This window comes from Nelumbo nucifera, chromosome 8 (genome assembly GCF_055504915.1).
Source record: "Nelumbo nucifera cultivar China Antique chromosome 8, China Antique-T2T, whole genome shotgun sequence".
Taxonomy (NCBI): domain Eukaryota; kingdom Viridiplantae; phylum Streptophyta; class Magnoliopsida; order Proteales; family Nelumbonaceae; genus Nelumbo; species Nelumbo nucifera.
The window spans coordinates 8,697,531-8,711,275 of NC_142656.1; the positions used below are offsets into that span (position 1 = coordinate 8,697,531).

Genomic DNA, 13,745 nt, shown 5'->3' on the forward strand with positions numbered 1-13,745 from the left:
TATATATATAATAAAAATGTTATAATTATTAATGATTATAATTCTTAATTTTTAAATATAAAATAAATTTTTTATATATAATTTTTATTTTTATAAAATATATAATAAATATTTTTATAAAATATAAAACGAGCTGAGCCAAGCTCAAGCTCAAGGTTTTGGCTCGAACCAAACTCGAGCCTTATAGAATAGTCTCCAGCCTGGTACTATTCGACTCAACTTGGCTTGAATCCACCCTTACTTATAAATAAGAGAGATGTTCTCAATGCTTAGTACGATGTGCATGTGAGGCGCGAGGAGCAGATCCGGTCATATTTCTCGAGTACGGAATATATGGTGAGATGATGTGCCTGTGAGGCGCACTGTGTAAGTAGCAGATCCGCTATCAAGAAATGGTTCCACTTCCAAGCTTGATAAGCGGGATCTTGGATATTCCCATTTCCCAACATGCTTCACGCTCTACGCTCCGTAAGGTCCGTAACGGTCCCTAATGAAATTTAAACAGAAGTAAGCTCCCGCTTAGCAGAAAGGGCATTTAAGTAAATTAATTTGAATAGCACGATTTCAAAAAGTGCTATACTGTTGGAATGTTGTTAGGGTTTTGATATCTGTAAAAGCCGTCCGCTTCGTTTCTCCACTTCAGGGAAAAAACATATAAAAGAACCATCTCTGAAACAGTCGTTTGTGGTTCAAGAAGAAGAGAGGTTTCGCTCTTCATCCTTATCTATATTTGGTTCTAATCAGGCCGACATTATCACACCCTTCAACATTCTTTATTTATTTTTTCCTTTAAGTTTTCAACCTCATAAACTATTACAAAGATATATTATTTTCTCAGTAGTTCTTTCTTTTAATTTTAAGTTGTTAACAAGCTTGGGTTCCACCGGCTTCTTCGTCCTGTTTTGAATAATTACAACTTTCTGGTTTTGCGTTTTATCTGCTTAATACATTAGAAAAAAATGAGCGCCACTGTCCAGAGAACGTCCAGATCGGGAACGCGATCGCTCCTTTTTCATGATTTAGCGTCTCCAATTTCTGCTCACGGAGGAAAATTCACGAGCCCGGGTCAGGCAGCTGCCGTCTCTGCTCTATGGCGGGAGAATTTTGGGGGCGCAGATCCTCCTCCACCTCCCATATTCACCTTGGAAGACCGTGCAGAGTTCTCTCCAGAAGCTGGGATGGCAGATTACTCGATATCTCCAGCAACCAAGTCAGAGATGAGAACTCCTGTCTGGGACTCTTGCCGTGACTCACTTTCTCCTTTGAAAAGCAAGCCCGAGGCGACCGCTTCTTATGCCCTCATGGGAGGGCAGCAAATACAACAAACTCCTACAAGTTCAAGCTGGTGGTCTCCAATAAAGAGCGGCAGTGAACACGATGAGAAGGGGAAAGGCTCACCTGTTGAGGGAGTGGTCCAGCCGGGTGCTTTAATTACGCTTCCTCCACCAAGGGAAGTCGCAAAGCCGGAGTTGCAGAATAATAGCTTAGCTGCGGGTAACCTCGACGAGGAGGAATGGGTGACTGTTTATGGGTATGAGTCATTCACTTTATTTTGTTTTGTTTTTACCGTTTCCTTGCACTCTCTACCCGGGACGATGATTCTAATTCTTCTATACGTTCTCTTCTACTTTGAGCATAGCTTCGATTGAGAATTTGACTGCATACAGATTATTTTGCGTATACTTTGGTATATATATTCCTTATTTCTGTTCAAACAATGCTTTGTTTGAAACTGTAAGATGAGTTATAGATATTTGGCATTCATTTATGATCACATAATCAATTTGATATGATTAGAATTAAGTAAAGGGAGAGAGAGAGCCGAGGGAGAGGAAGGAGAGGAGAAGAATTCTATGGTAGAAAAGCTGATGCCCTTTATTCACTCTCTTCAGGCTATATTTATAGCCTTATTGTGCTACAAACTAGGAAATAAAATAGGAACTAAAATAGGAACTGCTCACCCCTGGAGCTTATCGACTAAACTGCTCACCCCTGGAGCTTATCGACTAAAACAGACTAAGCTTATCTACTACTGGCTAAGGATAATGATGCTAAGAAACAACTTGACCGAGTCTCACACTGCCACTGCCACATAGTTCGTGCACGTATCATTCCCCCCCACTGAAGGATCCTTGTCCACAAGGAAGTCGAGATACGATTTGGTGAAGCGCCACTCATTTTCGCAGGTTGCGTCCTCAACTGGTGCTCCTACCCATTTCACCAAAATTTCAGATTTTGGACAGTATTTACCCATGTAGATAACACGACGATCTAAAATAGCTTCCGGTTGTGGAAGAATGGTCGAAGTATCCGAGATTGGGGGAAGTTGGGGTGATTGGTCCCAATTACTTCCGTAACAAACTGACATGGAACACATTATGGATTTGAGAGCCAAGAGGCAAGGCCAATCGGTAGACCACCAGACCCACTTTTTCAATGATTGGGTATGGCCCAAAGTAACGTGGGGCGAGCTTCATAGAGCGCCGAAAAGCCACAGAAGTTTGTCGGTAAGGCTGCAGTTTCACATACACATAATCACCCACGACGAATGAAGCCTCACGTCGGTGTTGGTTGGCTTGACATTTCATCCGATCCCGAGCTATCCAAAGGTTGTGTTGCAACTCACGTAGAATGATATCTCGATCACGCAGGTACTCATCTACTGCCCTGACGCGAGCAGTACCTGGTACATAAGCCAGTAGACTTGGGGGTGGGATACCGTAAACTGCTTCGAAGGGTGTCATCTTGGTGGAAGAGTGAGTGGATGTGTTGTAGCTATACTCCGCCCAAGGAATCCATTCGAGCCATTTCTGCGGCTGGTCATCGACAAAACATCGTAAACATTGTTCCAACGTTCGGTTAACGACTTCGGTCTGTCCGTCGGTTTGGGGGTGGTAACTTGAGCTCATACACAACTTCGTCCCATGCATTTGGAAAAGTGTTTGCCAAAATGAGCTGATAAACACCTTGTCGCAATCGCTAACAATTGACGTTGGAATTCCGTGTAGGCGGACAATGTTGGCGACAAATGCCTTAGCCGACAGTCCCGACGGTGAATGGGTGTTTTAAGGGTATGAAGTGGGCATATTTTGTCAACTGATCAACAATTACCATGATAACAGTATACCCATTGGAAGATGGTAACCCCTCGATAAAGTCCATCGAGACATCTGTCCACATTTGAGTGGGAGCTGGTAGCGGCTGAAGCAACCCCGCTGGCCTCATGCAATCTGTCTTGAAGCGCTGACATACATCACATTGTTGCAAGAATTCCTTCACCGCCCGACGCATGTTAGGCCAAAGGAAACTACGCTTGATACGAGAGAGGGTTTTATGGAATCCAAAGTGCCCACCTACGGGAGATGAATGGCAGTCGGCAATCACCTTTGAAATCAAGGTTGAGGCGGGGCTCAAATAAATTTTGTCCCCCTTGAACCACACTCCATCTCGTTGGAGCATTTTGTGGTTTGAACGGGAGGGCCATTTCTTCATCAATTCTTCATAAAATGCATCCTGTTTGACTTTTTTTTGCAGCATCGGCCACCAATCCGCATGTGGTATAGAGATTGACAGAATTTGGGATTCAACTATTTGAGACAAGGAATCCGCACCTTGATTTTCAACCCCTTTTTTATACTCAATCTCGTAGTCATAACCAAGTATCTTTGGCAGGCACCGTGTTTGTGCTGGTGTAGTTATCCGTTGCTCAAGTAGATACTTAAGGCTTTTTTGGTCGGTGCGGACTGTAAAGGATTTCCCAAGCAGATATGGGCGCCATTTCTTAATGGCCTTGACGATAGCTAACATCTCCTTCTCATAGGTGGATAGTGCCAAGGCCAAACCTTTCAGTGCTTCACTAAAATATGCCATCGGTCGATTTTGCTGGGTAAGGATTGCACCAATTCCAGTTCCACTCGCATCGCACTCAATCACGAATCGTTGAGAAAAATCCGAAAGACACAAAATTGGTGGTGAAGTTAGTGCTTTCTTCAACTGTTGAAAGGCCATCTTTGCTGTCTCGTTCCATTGAAACCCTCCCTTGGTCAAGAGTTGGGTCAAAGGAGCCGCCATGCTTCCAAAGTTACGGATAAACTTCCGGTAGTAACTTGCTAAACCGAGAAAACCACGGACCCCCTTTGTTGTGGTCGGTGTAGGCCACTCGATAATAGCTTGTATTTTGGTTGGATCGACTGACACACCTTGCTCTGAAATTATATGGCCCAAGTACTCGACCTGCGAAACACCAAATCGACATTTCGACATTTTTGCAAACAAATTGTTAGAGGACAATTTTTAGAACAATTCGCAAATGAGATATATGGTCTTCCCATGATTTCAAATACACCAGAATGTCATCGAAGAAGACCAAAATAAATTTCTGGAGGTATGGACGGAAGAGATCGTTCATGAGGCTTTGGAAGGTTGCAGGTGCATTCGTTAGGCTAAGTGGCATCACTATGAACTTTTAATGTCCTTCATGCGTCCGAAAGGCTGTTTTAGGAATGTCTTCTTCTCGCACTCGAATATGATGGTACCTAGACCGTAGATCCAGTTTGGAGTAAAATTTGGATCTGTGGAGCTCATCTAATAGTTCATCAATCACAGGATTTGGATACCTATCTTTGACTGTGATGTCGTTCAGTGCTTGATAGTCCACACAAAATCGCCAAGCACCATCAACCTTCTTCACTAACAGAACCGGTGACGAAAATGGGTTGTTGCTTGGTCTTATCAATCCTGATTGCAGAAGCTCCTTCACCATTTTCTCTATCTCCGTTTTCTGATAATATGGATATCGATACGGCCTCACACTAACTGGTCCCTTGTCGGGGAGGAGCGAAATTTGATGGTCATGTGGTCGTTTAGGAGGCAAGTTGGTGGGTGGCTCAAATACATGGGAAAACTCGGTTAGGAGGTGGTCCATCTCAGGTGGGTAGCAACTTGGTTGGTTGCTGCTATTGGAAGCGACTATTTGAAAAAAGAACCCAGTACCTTGTAATCCATTGCACTTCTTGTCAGTTAAGGCTTCGATGCTGGCTCGTCCCAATCCCTGGAGGGTGCAAGAGATTCCACCCTTCTTAAACGTCAAGGTCAGTTGTTTGTAATCCATCTCGATGGGTCCGAGAGTTTCTAGCCATTGCACTCCTAATACCAACTGGCATGCCATGACTGGAAGAACGTAGTAGTCGGCAGTAATGGAATGTCCTTGAATGACGAGGGTGAGAGCCCGACATTGCCCAACGCATTCTATCTTTTCTCGGTTGATGACCATGACTTGGAATTTCTTGTCTCGGCTCACTGGTAACCCAAACTTAGAGACTATGGCCTGATCAATGAAGTTGTGGGTGCTGCCGCCATCAATAGCACTGTCACACTCTTGTTTTTCAGCTTGCCTAGAACACGTATGGTTTGTGGGTATTTTGCTCCTGCAATTGCATGGAAGGAGATCTCAGGAATAGCTTCTTGGGTTTCTGCCTCTGGTTCGACATCCTCCATATCCACCTATACGGGATCCTCGATCATAAATACTTGTGGTCGTACACAACGGTGGCCTGGAGTGAACTTCTCATCACAATAATAACATAACCCCTTCTTGCGACGTTTCCGCGCCTCCTGGTTGGTGATTCGCCGGAATGTTACTGGTGGAGCACTGGGAACCTGGTTCGTGCGCTGGGTTGGTGGAGGCCCTAGCACACAAACTGTTGGATTAGGTGACACCCTCTATGTTATTATGGCTGGTTGGGAATGAACTTGCTGGTTTGATTTCCTTTGTAGTTGATTTCGTTCCTCAATTAGTCGAGCCACTCCGATCATATCTATCAAGGTTCTAGGCTGCTTAATCTTCACGTCTATGTGAATGTCATCACGAAGTCCTGCAATAAAATAGCCAATTAGAAAACTCTCGGGTAGGCCGTCAACTCGGTGGGAGAGTCTTTCAAAAGCTTCTTGATAAGCTGCCACAGTTGTGGTTTGCTTAAGGCGAGTTAAGGCTTCCGATGGGTCCTCGTAGTCGGTTGGACCAAATCGATGTAGCACAGCCTTGGAGAATTCTTCCCATGTGAGCGGTCCGCGATGTTTTGTCAACCACCTGTGCCATTGCAAGGCGATGCCTTCTAAATGGAAGGAAGCTAGTTGCACTCGTTGGTCCGATACAATATTTTGGAAATCAAAATATTGCTCTGCCTTGTAAATCCAGCTGCTTGGGTCATCCCCATTAAACTTTGGGAAAGACAATTTGATGTGTTGATGAGGGAGATCATGGGTGGAGCTGGAACGAGAAGGATGTTGGTGTGAAGACTCTTCATGTGTGAAGGGGTTGGTCTTGGGAGTGGTTCGTGTGGCTCGAAAGGCTTGGAGCTCGGTTAACACTGCTTGTAAGACAACGTTCACCTGATCGAAGCTTGACTCATGTCGTGCTAAGGTCTCGTTGACTTCATTGCGGAATTCTCGTTGGTTTTGCCGCGAGTGTCCATGGTCGGAACCGGCTCTGATACCAATGATATGATTAGAATTAAGTAAAGGGAGAGAGAGAGCCGAGGGAGAGGAAGGAGAGGAGAAGAATTATATGGTAGAAAAGCTTATGCCCTTTATTCACTCTCTTCGGGCTATATTTATAGCCTTATTGTGCTACAAACTAGGAAATAACATAGGAACTGCTCACCCCTGGAGCTTATCGACTAAAACAGACTAAGCTTATCTACTACTGGCTAACAGACTAAGCTTATCTACTACTGGCTAAGGATAAAGATGCTAAGAAACAACTTGACCGAGTCTCATGCTGCCACTGTCACATAGTTCATGCACGTATCACAATTATTCACCAAGATGCTACGGTACATTCATTTTTTTTCAACGCAAAATTTACTTATTTTCCTGTATTAAAACGAATGTTCTTTCATTTGGATTTGTCTTGTACCCTCTTCGGAGTTCTTTGCAACTCACAAGGTACAATTTTGTTCTTATTGGTGATTTTTCACTCATATCTATGGTTTGAGCATAAGTAGTAGTATTTTTTTTTTCGCCCAAATCCTCATGCGAGAAAATTCACAGCTTCATGAAAGTGAGAACAAGCCTTTGTTTTCAGTATGATATGATAATGTATAGCAGCATTTGAAACATCTGCATGTATGTGTTGCTTCTTCTACAGAAACATCTGCATTTTCTTCTAGTAATATCATATTTCGTACTGCCCTTTTCCAGATTCTCTCCTGGGGACACTAACTTGGTATTGCGTGAATTTGAGAAGTGTGGTGTAATATTGAAACATGTCCCTGGTCCAGGAGATGCTAATTGGATCCATATTCTATATCAGGTTCTTTTTCTCGTTCTTGATTTGATATTTTAATGTTCTTTTTTATGAGTATATTTTAATGCTATTCTTTAGTTCTTCGTATGTCTTACCCTTGATTTTATCTTATATTGTTGTCCATTTATAGTTATTGTAATTTTTTTCAATGACATTATGAAAACATGTAAATGAGATAAAAGGTCAAGAAAAATGATGGCTCTACCTATTGTCATGCACATAAAATTGTTTCAGTTGGAACCATGTTGGGTCATGAACTCATGATACGGGGTTTCTATGAGCACTACAGGCAGAATTCCAGGTATCTATGGGCGCCTCTAAATTATTATGGGCCCGAGTTAGTATACCTCCTAAGAGAGGTTTCAGCATAATCAGGTTATATGTTGCATGCTTTTAGGTAACAAAAGGCACTTTATCAAGCAAAAGAAGACAAAGGCAGTTAATTAAGCGAAGGAAGACAAAGGTACTTAAGTTTTGTTTGGTATCATTACTGTTTCTACCTGAAACATTTTGTGTTGATCAATACAAATTGGCATACCACTGTTATTTGAGGCTATTTATAGTTGAAACAGACATACCTTAAAAATGCATGTGTGGGAGGCTGTTTGTAGAAATGTCAAATTGACATTTCAGGTAGAAACAACAACTATTACTAATCATTCTGGCTGAAGTGACTCCCAAATATAATGTGACAATGGTACATTACACATCTCTCACTAATTTGTATTGATCGACCGAAAACGTTTTAGGTAGAAACAGCAATGGAACCAAACACAACTTTAATCAAGCAAAAGAATGACTCTTTGTTGGGTTTTAAAAATCTTTTTTTAGGCTATTTTTTATGAAATGGGGTTTATCCATGGACGGGGTGTATCATATATGATCATCAAATGATATTTATGTATCTATTTCTATTACTTTGCTTATTTTCTGTCCAAGTTGTGGCTTTTATATTAGTAAACCGTCTGCAAATTTTACAGTGTAAATGAGGTAAACTCTACACATTTACTTGGGCTCAGTTTGGAAAGAGTACAAATACAAATTTGTAGAGTGCAAAAACCTTATATTTTGCATTATTTTGTATGTTTTTGCATTGTACATTTTTGTATTTGTACTCTTACCAAATGGAGCCTTATGCTCAATTTCTTTGCAGTGCAAATGTTATTTGCACTAGTGTAAAGGCATGGTAGTGCAAATAGGTTGAGCGTATGCTGCTTTATTTTTGCTTCATATTTGACTTTATTTGTTTGTGAAAAGTAAAATAGGAAGTAAAATGTAGTCCTTGCCTTGTATGAAAGAGAGTGAAGGTAGGAGGAGGGTTATTTGTTTGAGTGAGACAATAAGCAAGATGATGTGGCTCCCATTTATATGAGAAAGGATCTAGGAAGAAAGTGGTGCAAATTTTTGCATCAGTTTGCAAAATTTACACTGCTAGTCATGCAAATGAGATAAAAAGTACACATTTTGTGTGAGGTAAGAGTCACAGTTACAAACAAACAAATGCAAAACCGAACCAGATGCAAATTTTGTGTCCAATTTAGAGTTGCACTTCAAACAAGCAGCCTTAATGGTTGTTAGTACTTGATTTATTCCTGGAGTTGCTGCTGTACTATGTGGATTACGACTACTTGGCGGATGATTTTGACATTATAAGACTTATTTTCTTGCCTTTGTGCTTTATTGTAGAACCGCTCTGATGCTCAGAAAGCCCTCAACAAAAATGGATTGCAGATAAATGGAGTGCTCATCATTGGAGTGAAACCTTTGGACCCAATCCAACGGCAAGCCCTGAATGAAAGGCTTAACAACCAAGGCTTCATGACTTTGCCCCCTCCATCTAGTAGGAGCTCCGAGCTGATCTTGTCTAGAGTCTCCTCTGGTCCCTATTATGTTCAGAACCATGATAGCAATACTCAGCGTTCAGTTAGTGCCATTGCTTCTCCTGCAAAATCTGTTGTCTCCAAAGTCATGGATTTGATGTTTGGCATTTGAATTGAGTTGTTTCACTGGCCGGATGTCCCAGTGTTGGATATGTATCATTGCCCATCTCTGAAATGACTCAAATTCAACTTCTGTTGATTATTTCTATTAGCGGCCAATTTGTTACTTCTCCATATGTTTTGGTCTCACATAGTAAAAGCACAGCAGCAGTAATGTGCTTGTATTTCTTGTCTCTGTGTGTATGTTTTCTGTGGGGACTGGGGTTATAGAAATTGGAAAGTAATGTTGCATAGTTGTTGGTGCTTACTGCTTAGGGTTTTTGGAATTGCAAAATAAATATATATCAAAGAGTGTTCAATGTGGTGTTACAATTTAATGCAAAACCAATTGATGAGTTGCCTCCTCTATTAGAACTTAGAAGTTGGCCCATTTTACTCTTAGGCCATGTTTGATTTGAAGGAAAAGGTAGGGAAAGGAAGGGAAAGACAGGGAAACCAATACAAGGTTTGTAAAGGTTTCCCTACCTTTCCTTTCCTTTCCCTACATTTTTCTTCAAACCAAACATAACATTAAGGCTATGTTCAGTTTGATAGAAAATAAAAGAAACAGAAAGTTGAGACTTGAGTTAAGGAATTTAAATATAAAACAATTCCTTTAAGTATAAAACAATTTACGATTACCCAATAAATAAAAGTATAAAACAATTCAAATAGGAATTTAAGAATTTTATTTCATTTAAATTTGAATGAATAATGATACAAGTTACAAAGCATACAAATATTGAAATTATGAAATATACAATGGTTGGATACTTCATACTTTATACTTGGATGAATGAAATAAATTAATAAAATATAAAAAATACAATATAGTTACAAACTGAAATACAAAATTACATTAATAGCAAATAAATTAAATAAAATTAAAACAAAATTTACAATAATTTGAAAAAAAAATAAAAATTTGTGGGTTATTTGTTAAAATTTACAATTTAAACAAAATTTACATATACATTATGATGAAAGCATTCACACACACTTTCATCATCTACTTCAGGTGAAAAATGAAATATCCGGTGTATGTAGTAGTATCATGCCCTCCTTTGTCTTGTAATTGTAGAGTTGTAATCTATATTTTGCATCATGATTCATGATTGCATCTAGCCAACCTTGGTACAATGGTACCTACAGATTTTGCACTAAAACAACTAAACAAGACTTCGATGGAATTATAGCCTGTAGACACCGGAGGGGTTAGTAAATCACGGATCACGTGCCATGGTGGGATTAGCGACGAGAAATGTTCTCCGAATTCTCCCAATATTTTTAAAATTTATTTTCAATTATTTCAAAAATTCATTTAAATTTTCTTCCTTCTCATGTGTGAGAAAATGTTTGGTCAAATGGCCAGTACCACCATTGCTACAATAGCTAAAGTCTTTTCTACATTTTTGGCAAATTGCTCTTTTCCCCTTCCCCTCAGCATCCTCTATTTTAAATATTCTCCAAATTGGGCTACTAAACTTAGGGTTTTGGGAAGAGTTAGCCATTTTTTTTTAAATTCTAAAAGAATAAAATTAATTTAGTTGGACTTACCCCGGATTGCCGGTTTAGAATCCCAACTTGATTTCAACGGTTAAAGCCTTTCAGCGTGACAACGTCTAAGGCTCCAAGCCTCCCAAATTGCAAACTCGGAGAATCAGACAATCAACCAATCAAATTATGAGACTATCAAAATTCACTAAGATTGTAGAGAATGTATGAGAGACAGAGACTCTGAGAGAGTGAGAGACTAAGAGAGGGAATGAAGACCGAAGAGTGAAGAGATTAAGAGAACAACTTAATAAGAGAATTGTTGAATGTTGATTGTTGAATTGGTGTGATGAGAAGAATGGTGGAGGAGAGGGCTATTTATAGGAATTGAAAATAATTCAATTGCCCAAAATACCCTAAAAACTAAATGTTTTTAGTTGTTGGGAGGGGTATTTTGGTCATTGTAAAGTTATTTATAACTTTATCCAAAAAGCCCCATAAACTAGTTGTTATATAATAGCTATTGGGGGGCATTTGTGTCATTTTCTCCCCTCCATAAGCAAAATACATAAATACCCCCTATATAACTGTAAGGGGGTATTTATGTAAAAAAACCCCCAAAAAGCTGAAACTAGCATTTGGGGGGTGGCCAACGGCTAGTTTTCGGATGAGCCTTGCGCAACCCGCTATGGGCCCTGCATGTCGGGCCATGTTGCGGGCCGTGTCGAGCAGCGGCCTGGCCCGATTTACACCTCTAGTTACATCAACCTAAATGGAGGTTACTCTGTTTTTTGGTTTGTTGCAATGGGAGATTTACTAGAAAGGTACAGAGAGAGAGAGAGAGAGAGAGAGAAGGAGATTGATCAAAGATTTCTTTTCTCTCAAAATTTGAGACAACTATCGTTGGCGACGGTTGCTCGTGTTCTCACCTTTTTTAGTTTTCTCCATTTAGAATTTGAGAGACGACCATTGATGACAATAGTTGTTTGTGTTCTTGCCGGTTTGGTTTTTTTTGATTAGAATCAGAGATTTCTTTTCAAACCCAATAGAGAGGGCATTGACCAGTGAACGCTTATGTTCTTGCCGATTTTAGTTTTTAGGTTATTGATTCTCTTGACTGTTTTTTCATGACGTCGGAACCCTTGCCCTATATTTGGAAGGATTTCTTCAAGGAGAAAAGTATGATAGGACAGAAGCCTAGAGAAAGAAGTTTCATCGATTTTAAAAGAGATGGAGTTTTATATCAATTTTATCAATGTGAACTTTTCACCAATTTTTGAGGAAAATACTTACAAGGATGGATTTTTACACCGATTTACTAGGTGTATTAACACCTCTACCAAACGCTTACAAAATTAGACCAGAGTGTGTAGTTTACCCTAGTTCTCATTTACACCTCAAACAAACGTGTCCTAAACGGTTTTATTTGTACTGATTAACATTGCTTAGGCTCCATTTGGAAACAATGCAAATACAAAATTGTTCAATGCAAATACAAACACGTATGGTTTATAAAAATGCAAGTTCAAAAGTTGGTTTAGTTTTTCACTGATAAATTTGTATTCTTGTCAAATGATTTTTAATTGTGACGGATACAAATACATTTTTGGAATATACAAATACATTTTTATCAAATGCTTACAAAACTGAACCAGTGTACATAAGCATTGAATTAGTGTTTGCATTTTTTTACATTGAGCTTTAGTGATTTTTGATTCTCAATGGTGCATGGTTTCCAAATGCTTTGTTAGTCTTTCACCGTGTCATGGATGGGCATTCTTCAGCCGAAAAGAAATTATTGTCACATCAGCAAGATTAAGGACAGGCAACAAATGCCTATTGATTGAACCTTTGGTTTTCTTTCAACTTTGAACTTTGATGTGGTAAAAAAGTGATTTAAAAACTTACAATTTGACAGTAATAGTGATAAAAATATGAGTTAAGAGTTATGGATTATTCGTTTGCTTTGACATATTTGAAAGTGCAATAATTACGTTAAAAGGTATATTGGTATTGATGAACTTTTCTTTCTTATTAACTCTGAATGTTGTTCTGAATTTTAAATTTTGGAAACTTTTATATATCCATTTTAGCTCCATATATGGGAATTTTTGTTTGTTTTTTGGAGTACCATTGGAAAATAAAAAGTAAACAAACATCCATTTTCCTCTTAAAATTTCAAGATTCCTCTTAAGAGATAAGAGTTAAGAGGAATTGAACATAAATTAAAGAAATAAGAGTTAGAGTTTTTCACTTTTTAAGTCAACAAGTGATAGTGATAAAAGTAACGGAAATTAAAGAAAAAAGATTAAAAAAATGCAATAACTACATATTATTAAACCAACAAAATCTCCAACATGGGAATGGCATAAAATGTATTAAAACATATTAGTCTAGTAATTAAACACTCTGCAAACATGTTAATCTAGTAATCAGTAAATACTAATTATGGGGTTTTAAGAATCATAATTAAGAAACTTTGTTCTTTACTCTTATAATCTCTTGAAAGAAAAAGAAAATCCACTAGAAAAGCATTTAAATAGTAAATGCAGCATTTGGCATGGGCTTTGGTGATCTATCTTCACTTCAAACGCACTATAAGAGCCAGAAGTCCATGGGCTTTTGAGGAGAAATCGTGAAGTGTACATAGATTGAACAGTTAGGTTGTGTTTAGAATGGTGTAAAAGTACATCGATGACGTAAAAGTGTAAACTTTTATATCAATTTTATTAAGCGTGACGAGGAAGTGACTGTTAACAATTCTCCACATCAATAAACATAAATTAATTTGGTACAAAGTTAATCATGAGTTAATTACCTCATAAGGAAATCCTTGTCCAGCTTACTACACATTCTTATGGACGAGAAGACAATGGAGGCAACGAGAGTGGAAATATGAACGCAAAGATGAGAATGCCCGTGCTTGACTGAGTAGACCTGTTCATGGGCCGGGTGGCCCGATGGGC

General features: G+C 39.2%; 1 protein-coding gene across 2 annotated transcripts; it reads left to right on the plus strand.

The window, feature by feature from the left end:
• Nucleotides 1-332: 332 nt before the first annotated feature.
• Nucleotides 333-9,595, plus strand: LOC104592086 (nuclear pore complex protein NUP35-like). 2 transcript variants are annotated; one of them, XM_088894034.1, is made up of 4 exons: nt 333-473; nt 954-1,531; nt 7,201-7,312; nt 8,993-9,595. In XM_088894034.1, exons 1-4 carry the CDS (start codon nt 393-395, stop codon nt 9,296-9,298), a joined length of 1,077 nt encoding a protein of 358 aa, XP_088750160.1. In that variant the 5' UTR covers nt 333-392; the 3' UTR covers nt 9,299-9,595. The 2 variants fall into 2 exon arrangements, with proteins under 2 accessions (XP_088750160.1, XP_010249561.1); XM_010251259.3 differs by lacking the exon at nt 333-473 and adding an exon at nt 554-704.
• Nucleotides 9,596-13,745: the final 4,150 nt, after the last annotated feature.

Bases quoted from the DNA above. Each gene is read 5' to 3' on its own strand.
- LOC104592086 (XM_088894034.1), top strand. From the start codon at position 393: ATGGTTCCACTTCCAAGCTTGATAAGCGGGATCTTGGATATTCCCATT. The intron at 1,532-7,200 runs GTATGAGTCATT...GCCCTTTTCCAG, and splicing joins GAATGGGTGACTGTTTATGG to ATTCTCTCCTGGGGACACTA. The intron at 7,313-8,992 runs GTTCTTTTTCTC...GCTTTATTGTAG, and splicing joins GGATCCATATTCTATATCAG to AACCGCTCTGATGCTCAGAA.